The following is a 14,445-nucleotide window of genomic DNA, read 5'->3' as shown; positions in this document are numbered from 1 at the left end:
TTTATATGTTTGTCCATATATGTGCGGTATATGGTTTTTACGGAATAATTGTTATTTCACGCTTCCGTTTATCCGTAAATTCCATCATAAGCCTCATCTTGAGAAAGAAGATGTAGGTGCATCTTCACCTTCCAATGGTGATAATTATCTATGTCCAGAAATGGAATTTTGACTCCAACATCCTTCTTGTTCATCTTGTTGTTTGTTGTGATCTTTACACTCTTTATACTTCAAGAGCTTGCTCTGATACCAATTGTTATTCCCTAACAATACAACAAGAATTACAGAAGGGGGTTGAATGCAATTCTGGCTACTTTTTCAGATTTTAAAACAGTTCTAACTTGATAAATATAACAGTGTTTGATTAGCAGTTGTGCGGAATAAAAAGATGATAGAAATCAAAACACTAAGTAATAAAAATAAAAGCTTTTAAAACTTTCTGGTGGATTTGAAAGTATCCACCATATATTTATATATATATATATATATCAAATGAGAACCCTGTGAAGCTTTTGAATAGCTCACAGTTGCTTACAAGTTTGAACAACTAAACTACAGAGAAATACTTACAGAATACAGCTTGATTTGTTTCTCTGAAAATAGGCTTACTTAGTTAATTATTCTACTTGCTACACTTGGTTTATATATCACCAAGTTTACATGATAATAAGACAAGATAATAAAACAAAACATATCTAGTCTAACTCCATGCTACTTCACTACTCTATTCCAGCATCTTTGAATATCTTCACAATTGCATGGAAATGGTAATACTTCTTTATTCTCAAATTCCTTCTTAACAGGCTGGCACATTCCTTTTGCAAACACCCGACGCATGTGACTGTGTTGTCACTGTCAACAGCTATTTGAATTTGATCATCCATCGGGTCTATGCTTGTCATCCGCCGGGAAGCTTTGTTGATCATCCGTCGGGAGTCTTGTAGTTTATCCGTCGGGTGTCTATTTGTCACTTGACTCCATTTCACTTATACAGAATTACAAGACATCTCATATTTACAATTAATCAACCTATTCTGCATAGTAATCTAGTAGTCAACATGACTTACAGAACCCTAAGCAACCTAATTGACTAATACATGTTGCTTGCAGAAATGTGCTACAGTTCTTATTATTACATAAGCTACTCACTCGATGGATGTTAATCTGTCATCTTTCGGGACTGTAAAGTTTATCCGTCGGGACTATATTAGATCATCTGTCGAGTGCTACAAAATTCACTAAGTTAAATCTACTAAGGTGATTTGTTTAACTTATCATCAAGTTCACAACATATTCCTAATACCTATGCACCAGTAGCTCGACTTGAGGCAATCAGGATGTTTCTAGCATTCGCAACACATTCAGATTTCAAGGTTAATCAAATAGATGTGAAGAGTGCATTCCTGAATGGGGAGCTAGAAGAAGAAGTGTATATGGAAAAACCTCCAGGTTTTGAAGATCCAAATCTGGCTGATTTTGTATACTTTTTGTTCAAAGCTCTCTATGGTCTTAAGCAAGCTCCAAGGACATTATATGACACTCTCTCTGAGTTTTTATTTGAAAATGGTTTTACTAGAGGTGTTATAGATAAAACTCTGTTTCATAAAATGCATAAATATGATATGATATTAGTTCAAGTATATGTTGACGATATTATATTTGGCTCTACTAATGATGATCTTTTAAGAGATTTTCTAAGTTAATGCAGAGCAAGTATGAAATGAGCATGATGGGAGAGTTGAGCTACTTTCTTGGATTACAAGTGAGTCAAAGGAAAGATGGTATATTCATCTGTCAATCCAAGTACATCAAAGAACTTCTCAAGAAGTACAATCTGGAAGATTCAACTCCGGCAAAGACTTCAATGCCAACAACCACTAAGCTTGATAAAACTGGTAAGAAAGTTGACATCACAAGCTACAGAGGTATGATAGGCTCATTACTTTATCTCATAGAAAGTAGGCCAGATATTATGTTCGCAACATGCTTATGTGCTAGATTTCAAGATGACCTTAAAGAGTCTCATCTTATAGTTGTTAAGAGGATATTTAGGTATCTTAAGGGGACTCCAAATCTTGGAATTTGGTACCCTAAAGGTACAGGTTTTAACCTAGTTGGCTATACAGATTCAGATTTTACAGGTTGTAAGATTGACCGGAAAAGTACCTCAGGAAACTGTCAGTTTCTTAGAAGAAGATTGGTATCCTGGCATAGCAAGAAGCAGCACTCAATATCCACATCAACTGTTGAAGCTGAATACATAGCTGCTGGAAGCTGTTGTGCCCAAATCTTGTGGATGAGGAACCAACTCCGGGATTATGGTATGTTGGTATCAATGATTCCAATATTCTGTGATAATACGAGTGCCATAGCAATCTCAAATAACTCAGTTCAGCACTCAAGAACTAAGCACATTGATATCAGGTATCACTTTATCATAGAGTATGTCAACAACCAACAACTCAGACAAGCATGACGCGTTTGAGCATACCTTTGGTGCATCCTAAAGGTGGTCCTTACCTAGACACGTGTATGCAATCTACCCAAGGCAGGTGTCCTCCGCCTACAACAACGAACGGCCCTGATCTAAAGGTACCAACCCCTAAACCCTACATTGGGGTTATAAATATCTCAAAGAGAAAGGGTTTAAGGGTTAGAGACATTTTGCACACACACTCTCCTCCACACAAGTATACACACACAATCACCTTCAATTCCTATCTATCTTCATCTCCCCCAAGAGAGCTCTTACTCTCACACCAGAGGCGCCGCAGGGCTCAAACCCCCCTCCAGTGTTGTTTTGCAGATACCCCACAGCAGCTACACCTCACCCACCGCAAGAAGGTCCAGAATCGACGTCGGAAGGAGCCGCCCCGCTCACCGGAGTTATCAATAATGTTGTTGGTGAGCTGGTATTTCACTACCTTTTCTCCATTTGTCCAATCTTAGCCGAAATTCCCAAGTTGAGTGAATATAGTATTTTTGTTGATATTGACTTGCTCTTTTGAAGTTTGATAGTCGTATACGTAGATAGGATTTTTGTATTATAATAGATACACTTTTTAAATACACACCTAGAAGCTGATACTGTGTTGCGGCGAAATTCAGATAAAAATCTAACCTCTACTCCACTTAAAACTCTAACCTATTGTTGTATCTTCATTGGAGCGAAAAATTTATGCATCATGATCTCCTTTTTCTCCGGAACCTGTCAGATAAAAATCTAACCTCTACTCCACTTAAAACTCCAACCTGTTGTATCTTTATTGGAGTGAAAAATTTATGCATCATGATCTCTTTTTTCTCCAGAACCTTGCCATGGCTTTAGCGGGAAAATTACTATGGTTTCTTTTGATGTTATATACTGTAGCATGACGGAAGAATATTATGCTTTCTTATTTTTTCTAGGAAGTTTGTGACTACCAAGCACAATACAATAGTATTACGCAGTTCGTCATGCTTCTGAATATCATGTTTTATCACAAACATATTCATTATCAATAGCATTTTTTTTGGTTGATAATCTAAGAAGTACTATACTAATGTACACATATTTTTTGGAATTTTAAACATGATGTATAATAAACAAGTTCCACTATTAATATCATATGATTCTGTAGTTTCATTATTCTTTCTGATCTGTTAATTGTTTTAAGAAATTCTTGAGTTTTATTATTTTTTTGGTTTATTGACTTGCTATTTTGGTACAAATAATGTTGATGACCCTGTAGATAGAAATGAAATTCATTGAAAAGGTTTCGGGTTCATCTTAAAAATCATTTAATAACTTAAGTTCATTTAATTCACCGAGTATCCTCTTAAAGTTCATTTGATTCGTAAAATATCATCTTATATAAAAACACTTCTTAAAGATACTGCATGATGAAAATTTTTTGCAGGTAATTAAAGATACCAACCAAGACTAAAACATATACATTTAGTAACAAGTTTACAAAAAATATTAAGCATTTACAAAAATTTGAATCTTCTATCATTTCATATGAGTTTGAATAGTAATGTGCAAAATTTTGTTGGAACGGTTGTTCTTTTAAAATTTATCGAAATCTCGAGAAAAATAACAAATTTAAAAAATAATATCAAAATTGTTCGTATTTTGCACGAGTTATAAGTTAATATAACTAATAATTCTTCTACTTATTCACGAGTTATATCAATAAGCATATTCACGAACACTGTAATTGAACTAGTTCGCGAACTTTTGAGCCGAATTATATTGTGTTCAACTTCATTTACAATTCCGAATATAAATTTGTGTTCATGTTTGGCTCGTTTATAAATCGAATCGAGTCAGAGCCGAACTTTTTTGAACTGAAGCTGAGCCGAACAGTTCTTTAGCGTATCGACTCGTTTACGTGCCAATTTGAACATAACAGAAGGAACCCAGAAGTTTGAACCCAGAAGTCCGTTGTCACTCCTTTCGCTACTAGAGACAAGCCCATTATTTTGACACACTCGACAAAATTAATCGCCTAAGAAGAATATGAGAAAATGGTAATTTTTCTGCGTGCATACGGATATGCATATGCTAAGCAGATTTCAAGCAAGTGTAGTATTTGCATTAGTTTTCGCTTGACAGCATTCTAAATTACGAATTGAAAAATAGATTGATTACTATTAACACCTACTTCAATATATTAATTTTTATATCCTTTTCAATTTTCTATATTTGAGAGGGATAATTTGATACATATTTTAAGACTTTTATATAGTATAGTTTCATTAATTTATTTTTCTTAAAAGATTATTCTAATTGAAAATTCAATGTTTAAATTTTTTTTGAGAAAAAAAAATTAAAAAAAAATTATGAAACCATACTTTATATACAACTTAAAATACGTGTCAAGCAATAAAAAAGAAATACAAAGAAATAAGGACGGTGGTAATAATATATTTGCTTAAAATTACTCGGAGGTAATAATATATTTACGTCAACGGGGGATTTTCTACATGCTGAAAAATGCATGCAAAGAGTAAAAGAGGACTCATGAAATGGGACAGTCACAGACGTAATATCAGATGCAAATGTACAAATTTATACATGACAAGGAAAATGTTATTTTCAGGGAAATTTTTCGTTCCCGGAGCAATGGAACGAGAAATTATCAAATTAACCTTGCTTTAATCTTTTATAAGACATGTTTATTATGAATGCAGAGGACAATTTGGTATTTTCACTCAATCTTTGCTCTGGGAATAAAAAAACATGCTCTCGAAATGACATTTCTCGCTATATGTGCTTGTCATGACAAAATCGGTCTCTTGAATTTATATCTTCTATCTACCGCCAACGGCCAAACAATCAAAACATGACATCACACAATAAAAGGTCAAATACATTTATTTACTGCTAAACCGAACCATCCATCATCAGCATGATCCATAAATTTCAAGGAATTTACTGTACAGTAACATCCCATCTCTCAACATAACAACAGAGATTTGATTAAATCTTCCCATAATTTCCTTTTTATCTACATATCAAAAAGATATAATATCTAAAAATTCAAAATCAAAAACTTGCTCCAGTATAAGCCTGACTCCTTTCTATATATATATATATATATATATATATATAGAAAGTAATAGAAGTATTAACTAGGAAATAAATGTTTATATCTATCTAATGGCGTATGACCGATTGCACACTACCTCAAGTGACTCCATGATTAGGGAAGAGAAGCTGGTCATGGCCTGAAAAACTCCTGGTAAGCCAGTTTGAATATTGTTCAATGTCATAGCCCTTGTTACCTCTACAGCCTTGGAATGCCTAACCATCTCATCTTCAACTCGCCTTTGGCTGGCTGCTAGTTCAGACTTCTTTTCCGAAAGTGGGTCCCTCGCATCTAATGCATGGCCATTATCAGGACCAGTATCAGGAAGCCCGATACCGACCATAGAATACGAGTGGTAATACTTCTTTTCTATGCTTCTAAGAGACGAAGCTTTTCTCTCCAGCTCTTTTGATGCAGATTCAGTGCGTTTTTTAATCTTCATCTCTTCTGCCTGCTTCGCAGATATTGAGTGTACAACATTGATAAAGCTTTTGATGGCTTCTGATGCAACTGTATCAGGTACACGATCAAGCGCAAGCTTCCACTCATCACAGAACGATAATGCATCAAGAGATCCCTGGCTCCCATTACTTGGTTCACTGTTGAGGGGAATAAGACTCAGCTTAAACCATCCATGGAGAGAGCAGATAAAGTCCCTTTGGAACTTTATTAGGCGGCAGAAACAGGAGTGCCAGGCAGATACAGCTGACTCAAGATCACTTGTTGCCTGCCGGTGCAGGTCAGAAGTTGATACATTCTTAGTTGCTAGATTTACAAGCCCTCGCACTTGCTGCACAATATGATTCTGTACTTCATGGAACTGGTTCATCGATTTCCACATGTACATGAACCTGCCATCAAGACATGATCAATATATATAAAAGTTGCAGCAAGGGCCGCTGTCCATATATGCATCTCACTGAAAGAGAGACATACATGTCTCTAACTACAGCCAGACAAATAAGTGCTCCAAAGTATTGGCAAAACTAGTCAGATTTCTAAAAAAAATTACACCATGCAGCCAAAGGCGAAATAATTAATTGATGTGAATAGAAAGTACATCAACAATATATGTCTCAGGCATTATCTTTCAACAAATTTACATAATAATTATCCGGATCAATAAGTAACTTTCAATTAGAGTCACCATGGAGACGGCAAACATTGAATTGAAATTTCATGTAATATAAGCACAGTCGATTCACTGCCCTCCAGTTATGCCTGCTTATCTCTGTGTTAGCAGCATCTTATTGAAATTTTTTCTCTAATGCATAATGATTGCAAAAAAAATGTGTTACACACTTATCTCATCTCACCCATAACAATAAATCTACTAAACAGTCATTGGACAGCATTGCAGGTCATACTCATTTAACAATGCACCTAACTCTTCCAGCAATTATTTGTTTGTAAGTTATGAAAGATTTGACAAAAACCCAAAGAAGTAGAAAAAGCACCATGAGACTGGGGCCACAGCTTATTTAAAGTTGCTTCCAGAAAATGTTCGGTCTTCAGAAAATTAGGTTTCCATTGATTAAGGTATGAAACGAATTGGCAGGGAGCATGCCAAATGAAACCCATAACATTCAGGACATATGAGCAGCAGAATCAGTAACTGAAACTTGCACGATTTAGATATGAAGATAGAATATTTGTAGATACATAAGCACGTAACCTAATAATGTGTTTACTGCTCAGTCATCTTATAAAACTCCATATCGCCAAACTAGAAGAACACAGAAGCTAAGACTTGAGTTTCAAATTATGATTTTTTTCACAATATCAAAATGCTAATTCCAGACAAGTTCACCCCTTCTTGTTCATAACCACATTACTGAATAACTCACCGAAATGGGATTCTATACTTTTATATAGAGAAACTCTCAATAGAGGTAACGTGCAAAAGAAAACCATTGGTAGATAATTTTCAGAAATTATCTACTTTTTTCATTTTCCTATTACCAGCAAAAGTTCATAAAATTAGGGATACAGACCAATAAATTCAGTGTTTATATCCAATGTATATCATGTGTAGAGAGTAAAACAAGGCTTATAAAAAGGGAATTGACATAGAAAAAAAATATTCTTAACTTCTAAAATGTTAACAACCCATTTGGAAACAATAATAATAATTATAAATAAACAACAGAAATTAACATGAAAACATGTAAGGCTAAAACAGCAAATAAGGATCCGTATAGCAGCACTCATTAAAAAAACCCATGGTTATAAATTTGGAAAAGAAGTCACTTACCCATGACATAGTTCGACAAGCTGCGGGACAAGTTCAGTGTCTCGCAAACCATTAATAGCTGAGGAGGTGCTAGATACTGCTTGAGATGTGACTAAAATTAGGGACTGCAGCCTCTTTATTGATGCCTTCGTCTTGTCCAATTTTACCTCATCATCTCCCCTGTACTCTTGGCTTTGTAGAGTGGACAACTTTTTCTCATGCTCAATTTTCACTCCTTCCCTAGCCTGCACACAGTTTAAGTTTACATAATTTTAATAATCATTCAGGAAAAAAACATAAAATCATGGCAGACTCTTCAAAATAAGGTGCCAGTTTACTTCTCAAAAATAGGGTCACAATACTTGCTGCAACTTAATGACAAAAGTACCTTGTTAAGAGTAGGGGAACATTAGTAGCTAGTGCAGGGGTAATATCATTAAGACATATACGGAAGTAACGGAACATTGTCTACGATAACCATCAAGACACTATAGCCTCCAAATTTAAATTGTTTGTGTAGGTAAATTAGTTGTCCACTTAAAAAACTTTTTATACAGGTTATCAAAATCAAACAAAATTTTAACACAACTAACTTAACCCTTCACAAATCACACGGAAGTTATAATAAGACTTCAATTTTGTATACAGATCTAAATGACCGCTAAATCTTCTTCGAATCCCATAGTTTGATAATATACATTGGACCAGGCATCTGAAGATCACAGAAAACTAAAAATCTTAATATAGATCAGGACATCAGAAAATATCGTTCTAGTTAGAAATCTAAATTCAGACAAATTATGATAAGTTAGATAGGTAGGGAAAGCCCACTAAACTGTTCCTATCTGACAAGGAAACATCACTCCAGGCTGTCCTTGTTCCAAACAGAAGTAATAACTCGCATTAAGGTAATTGACAGATTACATGACTAAGACAGACCATTTATCAATAGCTACATTTTAAAGCAAATGAAGTCCAGCACAACAGAACCCCCACCCACACAAATCACTTTTTTAAACAATCCAATAATGTACATTGCTCCATCTTAAGGTGCAACTCTGTCAATTCATATACACCCAACCCCACAAAAAGACAACTTCTTTACACCATTATTGACAAATGTACAAGTAGATTACACCATTTGATAATTACACTTAAAAAAAGATGCTTTGTAGAACAATAGTGAACCAACTGAGGCCAACCAAACACCCACCACCCATTTTAAAGATAATGCAGCATAAGATTCCATCCATGTTCCAATTTCATCTTAAGGGGCATATTTGTCAATTTTTACAACTCCATAAAGACAACTTTTTTAAACCGATATCACAACTAGTCATCCCCTTTATCTTAATATGGAAGTGGATTCATAGAAAATAAAATTACATGGTATAATGTATGAGAAAAGTTAATTAAAATTTTGAGATATCTTATGACTTGTTAATGGTAAAATCGGTACCTTAATTTCCTGATAGAGTTTCTTTTCCCAGGCCAAAAGCCGCTCTAAAGTGGAGCATAAACTCTTAGAGCCACTTGGTTCATCTATTGAACCGGGTTCAAATTTGTATTTCACAGCCAATGGTGGTTTTGAAGTCCAGCTCGAACTCAAATTGCTAAACACTCCACTTGAATGATATACAGTTTCTACATAATAAATAAAAAGATCAAACTAAATTTTAAACAACATAAATGATTTAAAACCCTAAATTTGATTCCAAAATATAAGCTTACTCTTCATAGATTTGAAACTCCGATCAAGCTGAGCACGCCCAGTTTCAAGCATCTCTGAGACCTGATCACCAGCAGAAGCAGCTTTATCAAAATAATCCTTAATTGCTGCAACAATCTCTGCCAAATCACGATGCCTAACCACGATATTCATATCACTAATCTCACTTTCATTTCTCCCAGCATTGTAATTAACATTGTTCCTACTTCTTTGATTCCAGCTAGCCGATGATACAGCATCATAGTCAAACTTATCCGACTTACTAGCTGGCACAGTTGCCTTAAACGGCTTCGATTTAGCTTCACTATGTACCGAAGATCCAAAATTAGATCGAGTTCCAGCTTCCGATCTGGACTCTCTCTCAGCCATTTCATCATCCGAAGAGCTCGTAGTTGTGCTATAGTGATCTCCCCATTCACTACACTGCACTTCTTCTTGCTCCTCAGCTTCAGTTTCCGACTCTACCTCCTCACGGTCGCTCTCAAGGTGATGATTATGACGCTTTCTACTCTCCTCTTCTTTATAACTCATTGATTTCTTCTCGTAATTCGAATACATTGATCCCACCTCCGGATCATGTTTGGAATAAACCGAAGCCTTATCATCCACACGTCCATAACTACTTCCTTTCTTTTCATAATTCGAGTACAATGACGTAGTCTCAAAATCATGCCTACTAGATTTCTTCTCGTGATTGGAATAAACCGACGCCATATCGGGATCATGGTTGGAATAAATCGAAGACGCGTCATCTCGATCTCGAAAACTGCTCGATTTCTTATCGTGATTGGAGTAAACAGAAGCACTATCCAAATCATGCCTGGAAAAAACCGAAGAATTATCATCATTATTCATATTATTATTATTATTATTATTATTATTGTGATTGAAATACTCGGAATCAGGAGGCGAGGGAGGGTAGAAATTCTCCCAATTCCAAACAGACGAAGCTTGAGACGGAGTGGATGAGTAAGTAGGTTGAGCATTGTATGTAAAATGGTCACTGTAATTTTGTCTGTTAGGTCCTTTGGGAGTCGAAGCAAGGCTTGATTCTGATAAAATGTGTGGCAGCTTTGGTTTCGATTTCGGTTTGAACTTGCGGCTTTGATTTAACTCAATGTCTTGTTTGTGTATGAGTACTGGATTTGTATTGGAGTTCTGATTGAATTTGCGGACTGGATCATGATGATCCGGAGGTTCGAGCTCCGATTCGGATAAAATGTGTGGGAGTTTAATCTGAGTAGTAGTTTTGTTGAGGTGGTGAATTGAGTTGTGTTTAGATGGTGGTGGTGGTGACGTGGAAAATGATGATTGTGACAAAATGTGAGGGAGTTTAGGTTTATGAGTTTGGGGGAAATGTTGTCGAGGGGGGGCACGTGGCGGGTTAGGATTGGAAGTGGGGAGGAGAACGGCGGGAGAGTGGTCGGAGACGGCGAGAGGCTCACCGGCGGCGAAGGAGGAGAGAGCAGAGCCGGTGATACGGAGAGAGCGGCAGTAGTCGGAGTGAGCGGCGGCGAGGTGGTGGCGAGCGAAGACGGCGTCTTTTATAAGACGACGTCGTTCTTTGCAGCGACGGACAGTATCTTCGTTGTCTAGTTTGGAAGCAGTGCAGCCCATTTTGGGGGTTGGGTTGGGGACTGGTGGGGGTTTTAGAGAGAGAACATGTAGAGAGAGAGAGAGACAAGAGAGGGAGAGAGTGTTAGAGATCAAGAGAGGTGTGGTGTTTGAAATGGTAAAGTAAGTGTGTGGGTGTGGGCGCGCGTGTGTGAGTGTGTTTTAGAGTTTCGTTCGTAGATTTGATATTTTGGGGTTTGGCAAATTTTGCTTCACTACCGACTTTTGCGTAGAGACAGATACTGTATAAGAGTAATGACTGAGGCCTAAAAAAAAGTTACAAAAAATTATTATAAAATGACATGGCATGAGTGATGTGACAAAATGAAAAATTTTAATTGATCCTATTAATGTAATTGCAGCGGGCTCCATTTATATTTAGTCAACCAACATGTGATATGTGTCATTTATAACTATTTTAGTAACTTATTTTGTACCTCTAGCATTTTCTTACTGTATAATACATAAGATTGTACAGACAATACTCATATGCATATTGGTGTCAGGAGTGTTTATTCATTGGTCTGCGAATATGATAGCGCATTTGTTAGCCCGAATTACATATTCTATGTCGGACTATCAGGAGTGGTTAATTTCTGCTCCGGAATTTATCATGTACGATATTGCTGTTGAGGCAGCTTTTGATTGATGCAAGTTCTTATATTTCAAAAAAAAAAGATAGATATTGAGGAGGCGCTTGGATTCACCATGAAAATTGAAATTGGAATGGGAATAGGGATTAACGGAAATGGGAATGAAATGAAAATTTAAGGGATATGGTGGGTTTGATTTACCTACCAAAAGGGAATGGAGTTCTCATTCTCCACCACTAAATTAATAATATAACGAATTTTCTAGGTCACATGCTAAGAATCTGTACTTGATGAGTTGTCAAAATTTTATTGGTGGGGAGTTTATTAATAATAATGGATCCCGTGCATGTACAAAAATCTCCACCAATAAAATTTTGACAACTCATCAAACACGGATTCTTAGTCTGTGCCCTTGGACACACTAGAAAAACTAAAAAAACCGATAATCTAAACACCATCAATTGAATTTAAAGTTCTGATTTCCGTTAATCGAGCACATTAACTATCAACCAAACATTTTCTAAGTGTTTCTGGATAGTACATCCATACGGTGTGGTAATTTTAACGTGATCTTCCACGTCTATCCAAATTTTTTTAACAAGAATTAAGATTTCGTGTTTGTATTTCTATATTTCCCACACAAACATATACTAACAAAAAACATTAGTGTTTATACATTAATTTTGAGTGCACGACTAATGGGTGTATTCATTTCAGATTTTAAAGAATTGTTAATAATCTATAAATTTTAAAAGATTTTCGTTGATTTTAATTCTTCGTGGATTTTGATGGAGTTGATCCAAAATCTTGTAGAGTATTGCAGATTTTGTAGAGTTTTTTAGAAATCCATCAAAATCTCATGTATTTTGAAGAGATTTCAAGATATTAAAAATGTTATAGCAAATCCATCAAAATCCACAATTTTTTTAAATAAAAGAAAATCCATGGAATTTTGAATACCATCAGATTTTGATGGATTTTTTAAAATCAAAATTGAATACCACCAAATTTTGATTGATTTTTTTAAATCTAAATTGAATATACTCAGAGTTTAAAGACTTTTTTCAATTCTTGTTGAATACCTTCAGATTTAAAAGGATTATTTCAAATCCAAATTAAATACCCCATGATTTCTAAAATCCATAAAAAATTTTCAAAATCCCAATTGAATACAATCCTCTAAGATAAAAGGGCCAATTTTGTATTTACTCTTTAAATACATGACATGTCATGAGAAATAAATATATTTGTAATCAAATATTGATATTTATTAAGAATAAATAAATATAAAATAAATAAACATACATAATAAATAATCTTAAAATAATGTATAATTTTATAATATTGTACATGAACCCTCGATGAATCAATTTTATGTTTCATTTTTAAATATACGACACAAAAAATTATACTGACACAGACAAAATATTTATATTTTATACAAGAAATCACCGGTAATATGCGTGATGGAAAGTTGAGTTTACGTAACATCCTTTTCCCTTGCGTATGCTATTTGTTGTAAAGGTTTCTCTAGCAAAAGAAAAAATAAACAACAAATTGGAGATATCAGAGTGTGGTTCTGTTTCTCTCAAGTGATTAGATTAACAGGATATGTATCCATGCATATAGGTAATTTCTCCGCACCAACCTTTTTTTCCCCTCAAAGAGAATTTTACATAATCGATTGCATTTTTTTTTATGAATTCGCATTGCACAACATAAAGGTAATTCTTTTCAAAAAGATATATCAAAGCATATTCTTGTAATGTAAGTATTCTTTTTAAAGGAACAATAAAGAGATTACACGTTAATCTAATACCGGGGTGATGTAATTTGTGTAGTATTAGAGAAGGCTCTTTTTTGTTTGTTGCGCACCAAGTGACTAATTGAATTTTAAGAACAGTGAAATGTTAGTTGGGTTAATGTGTGCACGTAAAAAAAATAATTAAATTAATGTACCAGGGAAAGGTTGATTTTTGATTTTGGGCTGTTTAATTGACCTTTTGCTTTTTAACTTTCCAGGGTGTCCAGTGTAGTCAACAAAACTTTGTGATCCACCGTGTCTTTTCATGGTACTCCTGCCAATTAAAGGTGAAACCGAATCTCACTTATTTCTTCCGGTAAAATAATAAAAATTACTTACAAAAATGTGAAAGCCGAGGATGGCCCAGTTGTGATTTATTAAAAAATGTATTTTACGATTTTTAATTAAATTATTTAATTACCCTTATTTACTTCTTTTAACCTTATTCCAATTTTAATCATATAAAAATATATTAGATCACCCTTAATATTTTTTTATATAAATAGAAATTTCATTTCATAAAAAGCCATTACAATTTTAAAGGGCCTAATTCACACAACCCACTTAGACTAGACCTCCAATTTCCATAATTAAAAACCACGGGCTTGAAGAATATAGTCTTAAATTGATATAGTGTTCAAAAATAACTTAATGGACAAGGATATGAACAATCTAATATTGAACATGAACAGAAAAACAGGAGTATCAAGTTAAACTTGAGACCTCACATCTAGCCTTGACCTAAATAACTGAAACTTAAGACATAAATTGAAGGTAAAATATAATTTAAACCAACTTCACCAGCAACAACCCTCAATCACCACATCGGATCCCAAAAGCTAAAGATGAATACCTATTCCATGACCTTCAACCCCCAGATCTTGGACATTCACCTCTTC

The 14,445-nt window shown here is 34.8% G+C and overlaps 1 protein-coding gene across 2 annotated transcripts; it reads right to left on the bottom strand.

Moving 5' to 3' along the window:
• Positions 1 to 5,333: 5,333 nt before the first annotated feature.
• Positions 5,334 to 11,426, bottom strand: LOC141664086 (nitrate regulatory gene2 protein). Of its 2 annotated transcripts, XM_074469975.1 has the most exons (5): positions 10,431 to 11,426; positions 9,538 to 10,355; positions 9,266 to 9,450; positions 7,828 to 8,051; positions 5,334 to 6,424 (listed from the first exon to the last, which is right to left on the bottom strand). In XM_074469975.1, the coding sequence occupies exons 1-5, from the start codon at positions 11,150 to 11,152 to the stop codon at positions 5,638 to 5,640; spliced, it is 2,736 nt and encodes a 911-aa protein (XP_074326076.1). In that variant the 5' UTR covers positions 11,153 to 11,426; the 3' UTR covers positions 5,334 to 5,637. The 2 variants fall into 2 exon arrangements, with proteins under 2 accessions (XP_074326076.1, XP_074326068.1); XM_074469967.1 differs by having other exon boundaries at positions 9,538 to 11,426.
• Between the last annotated feature and the right edge of the window lie 3,019 nt (positions 11,427 to 14,445).

Source organism: Apium graveolens, chromosome 1, assembly GCF_009905375.1.
Source record: "Apium graveolens cultivar Ventura chromosome 1, ASM990537v1, whole genome shotgun sequence".
Lineage (NCBI taxonomy): Eukaryota > Viridiplantae > Streptophyta > Magnoliopsida > Apiales > Apiaceae > Apium > Apium graveolens.
Note: the sequence above shows the minus strand (reverse complement) of the source record. Positions and strands in the feature narration are given on the sequence as shown.

Bases quoted from the DNA above. Each gene is read 5' to 3' on its own strand.
- LOC141664086 (XM_074469967.1), bottom strand. From the start codon at position 11,152: ATGGGCTGCACTGCTTCCAAACTAGACAACGAAGATACTGTCCGTCGC. The intron at 9,451-9,537 runs GTAAGCTTATAT...TTTATTATGTAG, and splicing joins GAGTTTCAAATCTATGAAGA to AAACTGTATATCATTCAAGT. The intron at 6,425-7,827 runs GTAAGTGACTTC...TCTTGATGGCAG, and splicing joins CTTGTCGAACTATGTCATGG to GTTCATGTACATGTGGAAAT.